General features: G+C 40.7%; 2 protein-coding genes across 2 annotated transcripts in view; both read left to right on the top strand.

Annotated features, from left to right (window-relative positions):
* Positions 1 to 13,901, top strand: part of CSMD3 (CUB and Sushi multiple domains 3) — a 681,859-nt gene that overhangs the window by 630,852 nt on the left and 37,106 nt on the right. The window contains exon 60 of the mRNA XM_032181613.1: positions 5,436 to 5,615. Within this exon, the coding sequence (XP_032037504.1) occupies positions 5,436 to 5,615 (180 nt within the window). The remainder of the gene's footprint in view (positions 1 to 5,435; positions 5,616 to 13,901) is intronic.
* Positions 11,317 to 12,547, top strand: LOC116486698 (40S ribosomal protein S7-like). Its single transcript, XM_032183127.1, has 2 exons — positions 11,317 to 11,382; positions 12,081 to 12,547. Exons 1-2 carry the CDS (start codon positions 11,317 to 11,319, stop codon positions 12,504 to 12,506), a joined length of 492 nt encoding a protein of 163 aa, XP_032039018.1. The 3' UTR covers positions 12,507 to 12,547.

Genomic DNA, 13,901 nt, shown 5'->3' with positions numbered 1-13,901 from the left:
GGGATGTCATCTCTCATGTCCCCTCTATTACTAGGGAGATTTGGGATGTACCACTTTTGTTTAGGCCAGATGTTATCAAAATTTATAGCCAGACAATACTCATTGCAATTATCCAGTTAGAGGCTTCATCTTGATTATTCAGAAGTTTTGGTTTTGGGCATGAGTACTCCCTTACCCCCACCATCCCACCCCACCCCCCTGCATATATGCTACTATTTTCTACCTGCCAAGGTTCACAATTGTTTGGCACCTAGGAGTACTTGTTTGTTATCATCCCAGTAAGAAAGTCAGTTGGGCTCTGTTAGGTATCATTGAAAAACTATTTATCAGAGCTAACATTGCAAGGAGAGAATAGCATAGATAACTTTTAGGGCCCCTTTAGATGCTGGGAGCCCCCCAGGGGTATAATATTGAACAGGACTCCAACCCCTGTGCAGCATTACAGGCAAACCTCATCAATAGCAGGGACTTTCTCTTTTTGGTCATTCAAGCTCTTACAGCATTTTATTACAAGGAAACAAATCTATTTATCATTTCTATAGTCAAAGAGAAATGATGTTCTCATAACAACTTCTTGCTGTACTGCTAGATAAAAGCAAGGACATGCTCCTGGTGTAATCATTGGTATTGAGTGGGAGCTGCCTCCAGCTGCTCTGTTACAAGGAGCTGGCTTGGCCTCCATGGACAAGAGATCTGTGCAGCACAACACAGCCTGAAGGCCATGCTGGACATGCAGCACAGCAGAGGCCTGCACCTTCTCAGGCTATGAATCTGTGAACCTTTAAAACTACCACTGAGCCTGCTAAGTAGGTGCTATGTTTCTTTTCATAAAAGTTCTCATCCTATGTTTATGAGTAAATACGGTATCTCAGTAAAATCAGGTCACCTTCTGTTGCGTTAAATGTTAAGGTAATTGGGAGTGATGCCCAACTAGCCATTATAAATCTGATCACATCCAAGGTACTGAACTAGCATGATTACAGATTCACAAATAATGTAATACGCCCTTAAAATCACCACATTCCATGAACTACCGCAGCCACACTTAAACAGTTCAGTCACATTCAGTGAGAACTATCACAGACAGATTTAATGAGTAGTGCAATTTATTAAACCAGCAGGTACACAGGTTCTTTGGATTGCTGGTGATAAATTCACTGTTTGCAAAACACGTGCAAATACCAGAAGTTTGAGTAATACAGCCTGGTTACAAATGTGTTAAAAGATATGAAGTGATTATATAGAGATTCCTGGCATAACTAAGTGTTCAAATCTTACCCGAAGGTGTCCCAGTGGGTGGATGGGGGTGGGGATGGGGGAGTGGAGGGGGGAAGAGAGGATCAACCTGTCAGCTGATCCCAGAAGTCAGAATGTATCTTTTGAGATAATAACCTTTCTTTCGCAATGATATCTTCCCTAACATTCTGTCTCCCTTAAGCTAATTTATATAATTTCTTATCAAACAGGTAGAAGCTTGAGTGGCTCTAGTCATACATACCTTTGTTAGGACTGGTGCTAAATTTTCTCACTTTTGTTTAAAGGTATAGGCTCAGAGAAATTCAGAGCGCATGTTCAGTGAGGGGTGGCTGCACCTTGGAGGCGGGTAGGCTTCGGGCTGGAGGTGTGTTTTGGTATTATAATGATATTATAATGTGCAAAGTTTACCCAAAGGACATTTTGTCAAAAACATGGCAGGACATTGGCCTAAGGTAGCAAATATGCAGCTTATTGGTTCCGATGTACCTTCGAGTTCCCATCTTATCACAGAGCTGGGCCACAGTGTCTCCACTCTGCTCCACCCTCCATACAGTTTCTCTTAGACTCAGCACACCAAGTTCCCCTGCTGTGGCCAACATCTAGGGAACTTCTATGGAATGCAGCTATACTCCACCCTGGAAGCTTCTTCAGTGCTGTACCTTTTCTTAGAAATTTGAATATAAGCTTAATTTCTAAGTCACCTCAGGTAATTATTCCACACCTTCTTACATCCCCTTTTGCTTTCTTTGAAAGTTAAATGTTGCAGTATAAGACAAAAGAAAGGCTCTTTTTCTTACGTCTCATTCTCTACCTCTACAAATGGTTCTAACTTTACAACACAGTAATATGAAGAATGACACTTTTTTCCCTTGACCTTTTTTTTTGTTATTATTAAACACTTTTTTTTTCTATAGTAAGATAACAACTAGTGAGTACAGAAGAACAAAAGCAGACAAGAAAATCATATTTTTTTTGTATATTTGATTGTTTGCTTTTGAGATATGGTTTGAAATGTTAATGATAGGAAGGTAGGAATTTTGAGAATGTAATGGAATCTAGAGATCTACCAAAGCCATGATGACTCTTCGTGTATGAAGGATCAAAGTGCCAATAGCAGGAAATAATGCAATCACTACAGTAAAAGTAACAGTGGAAGAAACAAAAATTTGCTTTTAATGACAAAAAATAAAAACCTAGAAATTGTAATGAAGGTGAGTGAAAAAGCTGAGGATACGGTTTTAGTTAGATTTAAATAAACAAAGAAATAGTTTACAGGTCTGAACTAAATGGATAATTCTGTGAAGCTGTTTGAGCATATATTGCATACATGTATGGTGTTTGTGTGTTCTTAAATTTGTAAGGAAATGATTTGCAATATTCTTCACAATGTAATTAATGAATATTAGGGAAAAAAGATGGGAATTATAGGCATGAACATTAGGTTGTAATCTGGTCAAAACAGAAGTATACATGGAAACGTATTGTCGTGGTTCCGCTCGAGTGGGCAGCCGAGCTCCACCACAGCCGCTCTCTCACTCCCCCTCCTCAAAGAGGAATGGGGAGAAAATATGTGAAAAGGGCTCGAGGATTGAGATAAGGACGAGAAAATCACGCAATAATTATTGTAACGGGCAAAACAGACTCGGCATAAGGAGATAGTAAGATTTATTGCCTACAACTAACAAGCGAGAGAAGTGAGAAAACAAAGGGAAAAAAAAAAACAAAAGCACCTTCCCCCCATCCACCCTCTTCCATCTCCTCCCCCCGAGCGGCGCAGGGGAACGGGGGAATGGGGGTTATGGTCAGTCTACAGCACTTCTTCTCTGCCGCTCCTTCTCGGTCACTCTCGTCCCCTGTGCTGTGGGGTCCCACTCACGGGATGCAGTCCTTGATGAACTGATCCAGCGTGGGCTTCCCACAGGCAGCAGCTCTTTCAGAACTGCTCCAGATATGGGTCCGTACCATGGGGTCCATCCCTCAGGAGAAAACTGCTCCAACCTGGCTCCCCTACGGGCAGCAGCTCCTGCCAGATCACCTGCTCCTGCGTGGGCTCCTCTCCACGGGCTACAGGTCCGGCCCGGAATCTGCTCCGGCAGGGGTCTTCCACAGGCGGCAGCCTCCGTCGGTGCAGGGCCACCTGCTCCACCGTGGTCTCCTCCACGGGCTGCAGCGTGGAACCCTGCTCCACCGTGGTACTCCATGGGCTGCAGGGGGACATCCTGCTTCACCATGGTCCTCACCACAGGCCGCAGGGGACTTCTGCTCCGGCGCCTGGAGCACCTCTCCCCCTCCTTCTACACTGACCTTGGTGCAAGGCTGTTCTCTCACTCCCTTGACTCTCCCGGCTGCTGTGTGGCGCAGCGTTTTTTCCCTGTCTTAAATATGCTCTCACAGAGGCGCAAAACAACATCGCTTATTGGCTCGGATCTGGAAGACAATGGGGCCCTTCCCAAACATGGGGCAGCTTCTAGATCTTTCTCACAGAAACCACCCCTATGGCTCCCTGTTTCCAAAACCAAAACCTTGCCACGTAAACCCACTACACGTATCAAGGATGATTTTAGTTGAATTTACAACATTAAGGTCAGTAAATGGAATGTGTCAACTAAAGAAAGATGGAATATTTACAGTATTTGAATATACTCATGTAACTAAGAAAAACAGTTCTGTCTTTGACAGTTCTATATTTGTTGAAGAATTACATAAAAAATATATATATTTTAAGTTTTCAAAAAATGTACTATGTTGCCAGGTAAAACAAAATACATTGATCTTCTCTGTTGTTTATCTAAACAGCTCTACCCAGGTAACCTTGTAGTATGTTCTACAGTCTATTCTGCACCCACAGGCAGCTATTGTGTGGGACATTTATACTTTTTGAAGTTCTGAATCATGCAGTTTAATTAATATCTGCTTACTTAGACTGTGGTAAACTATGAAGCTATACTATACTAATTCTGGAGTACTATACTTCTGCTTTTGAACAGGTGTATAGAAATACTGTATTTCTTGGAGCTTATCAACTGTTTGGATCAAGAATACAGAACACACTGCAGGTTTTCTCATTCTGGAAACCAGGATACAGAGAGGGTGCTATACACATTGGTCATGCTTTGGCATGGAGTTAGAAGTAGCCAAGATGTGCTTTCTTCCCAGGAGACTGCCCCCAGAATTAATCAGCTGTAATAAAGTTGCTGTGTGGAGACTGTAAAATTTACTGTAAAATGAACTGACAAACACACGAGTGTTGTACTTTGTTCAAACTATACATAAATTTAGTGTTTTTTTTTTTTTTTTTCCTGAAAACAACTTTTGATCATTGTCACTATGGTTCTAAATTCTCCAGATTTCTAGGCTTCTTACTCTGAAAACTGTTCGAGCAACTGATAGATCAAATTTACCACATCTGAGAAAAAAAAAATAAATAAATAAAAAGAAAAAGAAAAAAAAAAGATATTTATCTACTTATTAATGTAAATTAGCTCCTTACACTAGAAATCACAAGATGTGGTGTGTACCCACTCTACCTCATTAAAAACTATGTGCCTAATTTTGGCATAAACCATGCCATATTTTTAGACTGCCTGAACATTCTCTTCTGTTTATGTATAATTGTAATGTGAGCATTTACAAAGTGCTAGTTTTTCTCCATATGTATGATTTAAATTTTCCAGGCTATGTTTGCTCTGACGTTGTTCAAATGAAAAAGTAAACTAAACAACAGATACCTGCATCTTTAATAATGAGGTTCTATAGTGACATAAAAAATAGAGGGTATCAAAGCACAGTGGCTTATTTCTTGCTTTTGTTCCTTTTAAGATATTAAAATTTTACTGATTAAAATTTTACAGTCCATTACTTCTGCTTTTGAACAGGTGTATAAATTTTCTCCAAAATGTAACAGCTGCACAAGTTGTGTTTGGCAGCTATTTTGGATGACATACATGTTTATCTTACATTGATGGAGATAAAAGATTTATGATATTTTTCCTCCTATTTTCCCTAATAAGTTCCTAATTTGTCCTGCTTTTCCCCTCAAATATATATATATATATATATAAATATATATGGTATATATGGTTTATATACAAATATAAATATATATATATAAATACATATATAAATTGCATTCATTTTTTTTTTTTTTTTAAATCTGTTTTTCAATTATTTCCTTTCAGTTATCAACTGTGGAGATCCAGGAGTCCCAGCAAATGGCATGAGATATGGTGATGATTATGTTGTTGGACAAAATGTTACTTATATTTGCCAACCTGGATATACAATGGAATCAAATAGCTCCTCCATTCGCACTTGTACTAGCAATGGCACATGGAGTGGAGTAATCCCAACGTGCAGAGGTACAACATTAATTTTGATTGTCCAGTATTTCTTCTAGGTCATTTACATCCACTGTTTATTATAATGATTCAGTCATGTACTTCTTTAGAAATCAGAACTTACTATTACTATTACCATGTTGTGTGGTGTCTTGACCACATAGATACCAGGGTTCTTTTAGGATCAGTGACTGCTACCACATTATTGTTGACATAACTTGAACTCAACTCTTACTGAGGACATGCTCCCTTATACCATTGACTCTACAGAGTAGAGTCACTAACTATTCATTGGTCAAATAACTTTGTTTGCAACAGCAAACACCCAGCAACTTCCACGTCTTAATGACTGGAGAACAAGCAGTCCATCAAGGTTTCTCCTGAATCAGCCTTCTTTGTTCCTTCTAAACACTTTACATTCCTCCTGGCCTCATCATTAAGAGTCCGATGTTATCACCAACCATGGGGCTTGTCGACCCCCATGGCCACACTCCCACAATGTTTAATTGATTGTTTGGCTGAAGGAAAAGTGATTTCATTATTTGGTTCTTTCCCTCCATTTTAAAAGGTTAAGATGCCAGCATAGTATGTTCGTGTTTTTATTTTATTTTATTTTATTTTATTTTATTTTATTTTATTTTATTTTATTTTATTTATTTTTATTTTTATTTTTATTTTTATTTTTATTTTTATTTTTATTTTTATTTTTATTTTTATTTCTTATGTTGTTTGTTTGTTTGTTTCTTAGCTTTATAGAACAATTTGTTACTTTGCTGCTAGGGTAAATTTGCCACTATGATGTTTTATATTTATTTTTTGTTTGTTTGTTAAGGTTAAGATGTAATTAACAAAGATGACCCATATACATATTTCCCTGTCTTTACTAAAACACCACTCAGGCATATGATGAGAGCCTTTACGCAAGTCTGCATATACTGAAATTTCTCAAAGGTGAATTGCTCTGAGTTTTATGGAATTGCTCTAACCATAATACCATATAAGATGTGTACCTCATTAGATGTGTACTTTTGAGTATCACTGTGATGTATCAACATACTCAGCAAAAGTTTAAATCCTTCTAGCAAATTCCCTAATAAACATTCTTCTGATTTATTTTCTCTAGTGAAAACCAGAATGATAAATCTCCAGGTCCTAATTTTCTCTCTTGTACTAATTGAATTATTGATTTTTCTGATTTATGGTATTTATTTTAATAATCTTTGTTGAAATTTAAATAGAAAACAAAACAACAACAACAACAACAAAAAAGAACTTCAGTGAAAGACCACCATATCTATGTAATAAAAACAATTTTCTCAGAACCCCCCCGGGATCTTTCTTGCTAAACCTCAAAACACCTTCTTTCTATAGAGTCACTTTTCTCACTGCTATCACAGTTGTAGTAAAGCGGTATTAAATTTTCAGTGTTCTTTCTTTCTGGGCTCATACTAAGTGTGTCTAATCCCTATTCCTTTAAAACTTAATTGGCTAAGCATGTACTTATTTTGTTCTCATTCATCGTCCTTCTGTTTTCTTTTCTGGAAGTATGATTACATACCTCATTTTCTCCCCTGATATCATTAATCAAAACATATCAAATCAGCTTTAAATCTCTCCCTCCTCCCCACCCCCCCCCTCCATTTGCAATTATTTTCCTTACAAACTACAATTGTCCCCATATATTACCAAGTTTAATTTAATTCTATTTCACCTTTGATAATCTTTTTTTTTTTAATTATTTTTCCAGCATTTTGATTTTTTTCTATTCCAGAGAATGTCAGATTTCAAGATCATCTTAAAAAAAAAAAAAAAACTTGAAAAAAACACTCTTATTTCTGTTTTTACATGTATTGTGCTCTTAACCAGCTTCAATTACAAATCGAATTTTAAGAATATAAGAATGGCCATACAGCTCCAATGGTCTGTCTGTCTCCAAGAGTGTCTGTGAGTGAACAGCTAAAAGATTATCAGGCAGAACAAGTATTTATGATACAGTCTCCCCAACTCATTTCACAGACTGTAATTCTTAAGGAGTACATGGTACCTAACTGGGAACAGGAGAGATAGCTCTAATTTTATTCAAACAACTATACAAAGAAAGAGTTAAACTGTCACTTTTGGCCTTACGTCCTTCTGTTTCTAGCCATACATATTTATATCCTGTATAAGTACTAGATAACAATCATATTCAGAATCTTTTGGATTCTCAGGGTTTCCCTCTACTCTGCACAGGTTTGTGTGTGTACACTAGGTAAGTTAATAAGACCCGTTTTTTTGTGTTTTTTTTTTTTTTTTTTTTTTATTGTGCAATTAAAAGGAATACATAATATCCATTAGTATGTTTGAAATGTGTAATAATTAGCTCTTACTGTCAGGAGGAAGTGGTCCTCTGGCACTATTTAGTTAAAATAACTGGAAAATTAACTGGCTAGAAAGTGGATAAAAATATTGTCACAGTGTTATTGAAACAGAAAATATAAATGATTCTTTGGCTTTGCCGAGCTAGAAAAGGATGCTTATTCAAACATTAAAGACATTATCCACTGCTCCCCCATCATCCATCAGGCTGTTGTTTTCATTATAGAAGTGTATGGGGTTGTTTATGCATAACTTCCTCTTGGTGAATCTGTGCTGACTACTACTGATGATTTTTTATGTACCTGGAAATGTTTTCCAGGATTAGCTGTTCCATCACCTTCCCAGGGAATGAGGTGAGGCTGACTGGCCTGTAATTGCTCAGGTCCTCCTTCTTGCCCTTCTTAAAGATAGGAGTGACATTTTCCTTCCTTCAATCTCCAGGCACTTCTCCCATTTGTCACAAATGAGCAAACATTATCAAAAGTCACCTCACAATCACATCCACAAGCTCCCTCAGCGTTCATGAATGGATCCCATTGTGGCTCATGGACTGATGAATGTCCAGTTTACTTGAGTATTCCCTGACCTGACCTTCTTCCACCAAGGATACATCTTCCTTGTTCCAGCCATTCAGCCTGGCCTTTGGGACCTGTGATTCCTCAAGGTTAGTCTTGCTGGTAAAGGCTGAGTCAAAGAAGGCATCCAATACCTTGGCCTTCTAACCATCCTGGTAACCAGGTTTTGTGGTTTAACCCAGCCAGCAGTGAAGCTCCACACAGCCATTTGCTCATCCTCACTCCCCTAGTGGGATGGGAAAGAGAATCAGAAAAAAAAAGTAAAAGCTTTTGGGTTGAGATACAGACAGTTTATTAGGAAGGAAAAGAAGGAAAAAAAATAATAATTATAATATGTACAAAACAAGTGATGCACAATGCAATTGCTCAGCACCCACAGACCAACTCCCAGCCTATCCCCAAGCAGTGGCTCCCCCCAACCCCGACAAGCCACTCCATATTAATTGTTCAGCATGATGTCATTTGCTATGGAATATCCTTTTGGCCAGTTTGAGTCAGCTGTCCCGGTTTTGTCCCTTCCTAGCTCCTTGTGCACCCCCAGCCTCCTTACTGGCATGGCGGTGTGAGAAGCTGAAAAGTTCTTAACTTTTCTTGCCTTTTAACAAAGGCAAATTGTTGCCCTTGACATCCCTGGCCAAGTTCAGTTCCATTTGGGCTTCAGCTTTCCTAATTTGACCCCTGGCTGCTCATACCTAAATATTCCTCCCAGGTTACTTGTCCATGCTTCCGTCCTCTGTAGGCTTCTCTTTTGAGTTTTCATTTGACCAGGTGCTCCTTGTTCATACATGCAGCCCTCCTGGTGTTTTTGTCTGACTTCCTCTTTGTTGGGATGCATTGCTTTTGAGCTTGGAGGCAGTGATACTTGAATACTAACCAACTTTCTTTCCTCCCTTCTTCCCTAAAAGGGCCTTATCCCAAGGTACTCTACCCTCCTTGTCTCCCCAGTCTGTCCTTCCTACAGAGCCTGTATTCTTCCATTAGAGGACTCCAGTCATGGGAGCCACCCCACCACATCTCCATGATGCCAATAAAATCATAGCCCTTCAAGCATACACACATACCTAAATTATCTTGTTTAGTCCCCATACTGCATATATTAGTGTATAGAAGAGGGGCACCCTAGCATGTTGTAGACCTAGAAAGTGTCTGAGAGATTTCTCCATAATGCTGCGTCACAGATATTTCCTTTCTAACCTGCAAGTACTGGAGGTGACCTTGCTTAAGCCTCTTTTTTGGTGATTTTGTGATCCTTCCCTATCACATTAACCCCCATCCCTTTGTACAGGAGCACTGTGTGTCACTCTTTCACAGAGCTGCTGGTTACTCTGTCCCTTCCCCCTCCTTCCTAGTTTAAAGCCCTCCTGATAAGGTCAGCCACCCTATTGGTAAAAATATCTTTGCCCCACTTAGAGAGGTGTATCACTTTTCTCCCAAGAAGACATTAATCCTCAAACAGGATCCCATGATCATAGAACCCAAAACCCCATCAGCAACACCAGTTCTTCAGAAATTACTGACCTCTCTTATCAGTGCCATTCTTCTCACATGCTTTCTCCTGATCAATGGGATTGAGGAAAATACTACATGGGACCCCATACTCTTGAACACTGCCCCAAAACCCTGTAGACTGTTTGCAGAGCTCTGGTTGAATCTCTGACCAAAACATTTAGAGTGGTGTTCTGCCTTGTTGCTGGGTTTTGCTTGTTTTTTTTTGAATATATATATATATATATGTATATATACATTTGAATATATATATAATATTTTTTCTCCACAGATTTCTGATATTACTACTGTTTTCATGCTAATTCTTCTGTTTGCATTCCTAATTGTTAATAGAAATTTCTTTCTTGATTATTCAGATCAGAATTTAAAATATGCTTTTTAAAAAGACTAGTAATGAAGCTCTTGAAGAATGCAGACAGACTTTAGCCACTTGATGTAGTATCTGTAGAGTACTTGTTTCGACCCTTTTTATTTAAACAACATGAAAGTGATTCAGTGTACATCAGCAACTTTGACAATGAATTTAAGCTGAGTGGTGTGGCTGGCATGCTGGAGGGAAGGGATGCCTTCCAGAGGACAGGTTTGAGAGGTGGGCCGGTGTGAACCTCATGAAGTTCAACAAGGCCAAGTGCAAAATTCTGCACCAGGGTTGGGGCAATCCCAAGCACAACTACAGGCTGGGGACCCCACTTGGAGTACTGCATTCAGCTCGGGGCCCTCAATATAAGAAAGATGTGGACCCATTAGAGCAAGTCCAGAGGAGGGCCACAAGGGTAATCAAAGGCCTGGAACACCTATGAAGATAGGCTGATAGAGCTGGCATTGTTCAGCCTGGAGAAGAGAAGGCTTTGAGGAGACCTTATTGCAGCCTTCCTACCTAAAGGGGTATTACAAGAAAGCTGAAGAGGGACTGTTTATCAAAGACTGTAGTGATAGGACAAGGAGTAACAGTTAAAATAAACTAAAAGAGGGTAGGATTTAGATTAGATATTGGGAAGAAATTCTTTACTCTGAGGGAGGTGAGGCACTGGCACAGGTTGCCCAGAGAAGTTGTGGATGCCCCATCCCTGGCTGTGTTTAAGGCCAGGTTGGCTGGGGCTTTGAGCAACCTGGTCTGCTGGAAGGTGTCCTAGCCCATGGCAGGGTGGTTGGAACTAGATGATCTTTAAGGTTTCTTCTAACACAAACCTTTCTATGATTCTACAAAATTTTGAAAAAATAAGGCCTTAAAAAGTTAAGATTTTTCTACCGGTTGGCAAAACATTACTCATGCTTACTTTGTCATGATTACTCATAATCGTGCTACTTTCATCCAGCATTCTCAGAGAGCCGGGAGTGACACTGCAGAGGTGATAGTCGAGATTCTGTAACTTAAATACATAAACTTAATGGTGAGATGGTACATGAAGAATTTTCTACAGATTGCATTCAAATACATAGTGTTCCTGATTAAGTGCCTCTGACCTCTGAGCATGCAAGATCACAGCTGTCTAAATATAAGTTTAAGGTTATGAACGCAGCTTTTCATTTCCTTCATTCTTGTGATCTGTGTTCTCTCTTTATTTTTAGCCACCACCTCTACTCATTTCCGTGTCTTCACTAAATTGAGTAATTATAGTTTCACTTGCTTTCTTTTGCTAACATCATTTTTTACACCTCTTTTTCTCCTTCACATTCATTGTAGTAACTTTTGCCTAATTTTCCCCTTCTTTTTTTTTTTTTTTGATTCACATTTTCCTTCATTTAACTTCTTTAATATCCTTTATAATAAGCTAGATTATTTATTTATTTATTTATTGGATGGGGATTTATTCATGCAGCAAATACTAACCAAACTGTGATATGAAGAAACAGGCTTTCCATGCATATTCTGGAGGAATCATGTCCTGGATCTTGATCCCTGGGCATTAATATCTAGAATATGCCTAAATTGGTCAATATGAAGACAATATTTTACTATTACCTCACTAAAAATAGTTGTATTCTATGTCATCTAAGCAAACAAACAAATTCAATTAGTATATTACTACCAGTATAGTAGTAGTAGAGTGGTGGCAGAAAAGCCATCATTATCTTCGTACCTGTTCCTCAGCTGAAATCTTTCCAGAAGATTCAGGTGCGGCTAGTTCGTGAGCTGGAGAAGAAATTCAGTGGAAAGCATGTGGTGTTCATTGCTCAGAGGAGGATTCTGCCCAAGCCAACAAGAAAAAGCCGCACAAAAAACAAGCAGAAGCGTCCCAGGAGCCGTACGCTTACTGCAGTGCACGATGCTATTCTTGAAGATCTGGTCTTCCCAAGTGAAATCGTGGGCAAGAGAATCCGTGTAAAATTGGACGGCAGCAGACTTATAAAAGTCCATTTGGACAAAGCACAACAGAATAATGTTGAACACAAGGTGGAAACATTTTCTGGTGTCTACAAGAAGCTCACAGGCAAAGATGTGGTGTTTGAGTTTCCAGAATTCCAGCTGTAAAGCGCAAAAGATGGCTGAATAAAACAATTGTTCATAAAAAACAAAAAACAAAACAAAACAAAACAAAACAAACAAAAAAAAAAAACAGGCACGGTGCGCTCTCCAGGAAGTCGGTACACACCCAGACCGACTACCCGTTAAAAAATGCCGCAGTTCAGGTCACCGGATGCAGGGAGTGTCTGAGCCTGTTGCTGCCATCGGCGGGAGGCAGAGAAACTGCGTGCGTGAGGTGCGAGCAGGTGGATGACCTGGTCCGCATGGTGGCAGAGCTCAAGGAGGAGGTGGAGAGGTTGAGGGCCATCAGGGAGTGTGAGCGAGAGATAGACTTCTGGAGTAACTCCCTGCAGGGCCTCAAGGGGAGGTGCCGAGGTGAGACTCCTCAAATGGGGGTGGACCCCCTGCCCTGTAGCCGTCGGGCAGAGGGAGGGGATCTGGGAGCTGAGGAGGAATGGAGACAGGTCCCTGCTCGACATCGCAGGCGACGCCCTCCCCTTCCGGCCCCGCATTGCCAGGTGCCCTTACACAACAGGTTTGAGGCCCTGGAGCTCGACAGACCAGTAGCTGAGGAAGAGGTAGCAAGTGTTCCCAGGAGGATGCCTAGGGCGAGGAGGTCGACTCCACGCCTCAGGACTGCCTCCACCAGGAAAGACAGGAGGGTTATTGTTGTTGGAGACTCGATTCTTAGGGGAACAGAGGGCCCTATTTGTCGGCCTGACCCTACCCGTAGGGAAGTCTGCTGTCTCCCTGGGGCCAGGGTCAGGGACGTTGCCAGGAAGCTTCCCAACCTGGTACGCCCCTCAGACTATTACCCTCTTTTGATAGTCCAGGCGGGCAGTGACAACATCGAAGAGAGAAGCCTCAAGGCTATCAAAAGAGACTTTAGGGGACTGGGTCGGTTAGTGGATGGAGCGGGAGTGCAGGTGGTGTTTTCGTCCATCCCTACGGTGGCAGGGAGGGGTTCAGAGAGGACACGGAAAGCCCACCTTAACACGTTAAACACGTGGCTCCGGGGCTGGTGCCAACACAGAAATCTTGGGTTTTTTGATCATGGGCACTTTACTCAGCACCTGGCCTGATGGCCGCAGACGGTCCCTATCTTTTAGGGGAAAAAGGATCCTGGGCCAGGAGCTGGCAGGGCTCATTGAGAGGGCTTTAAACTAGGTAGGAAGGGGGATGGGGCTGAAGCTAGGATTGTTGGGGCTGTGCCAGGGGGAACAATGGCAAGGCCAGAGGATAAGGCAATGGCCCAGCTGAAGTGCATCTACACCAATGCACGCAGCATGGGTAACAAACAGGAGGAGCTGGAAGCCATCGTGCAGCAGGCAGGCTACGACTTGGTTGCCATCACGGAGACGTGGTGGGACCAGTCTCATGACTGGAGTGCTGCAATGACTG

Source organism: Aythya fuligula, chromosome 2, assembly GCF_009819795.1.
Source record: "Aythya fuligula isolate bAytFul2 chromosome 2, bAytFul2.pri, whole genome shotgun sequence".
Classification (NCBI taxonomy): Eukaryota; Metazoa; Chordata; class Aves; order Anseriformes; family Anatidae; genus Aythya; species Aythya fuligula.
The sequence above is the reverse complement of the archived record's forward strand: the minus strand, read 5'-3'. Positions and strand labels throughout refer to the sequence as shown.

What these genes read in the sequence shown, in the direction of transcription:
- LOC116486698 (XM_032183127.1), top strand. Translation starts at nt 11,317, where the DNA reads ATGATTACTCATAATCGTGCTACTTTCATCCAGCATTCTCAGAGAGCC. An exon ending in CCGGGAGTGACACTGCAGAG is followed by an intron (nt 11,383 to 12,080) that starts GTGATAGTCGAG and finishes TAGTAGTAGTAG; the next exon opens with AGTGGTGGCAGAAAAGCCAT.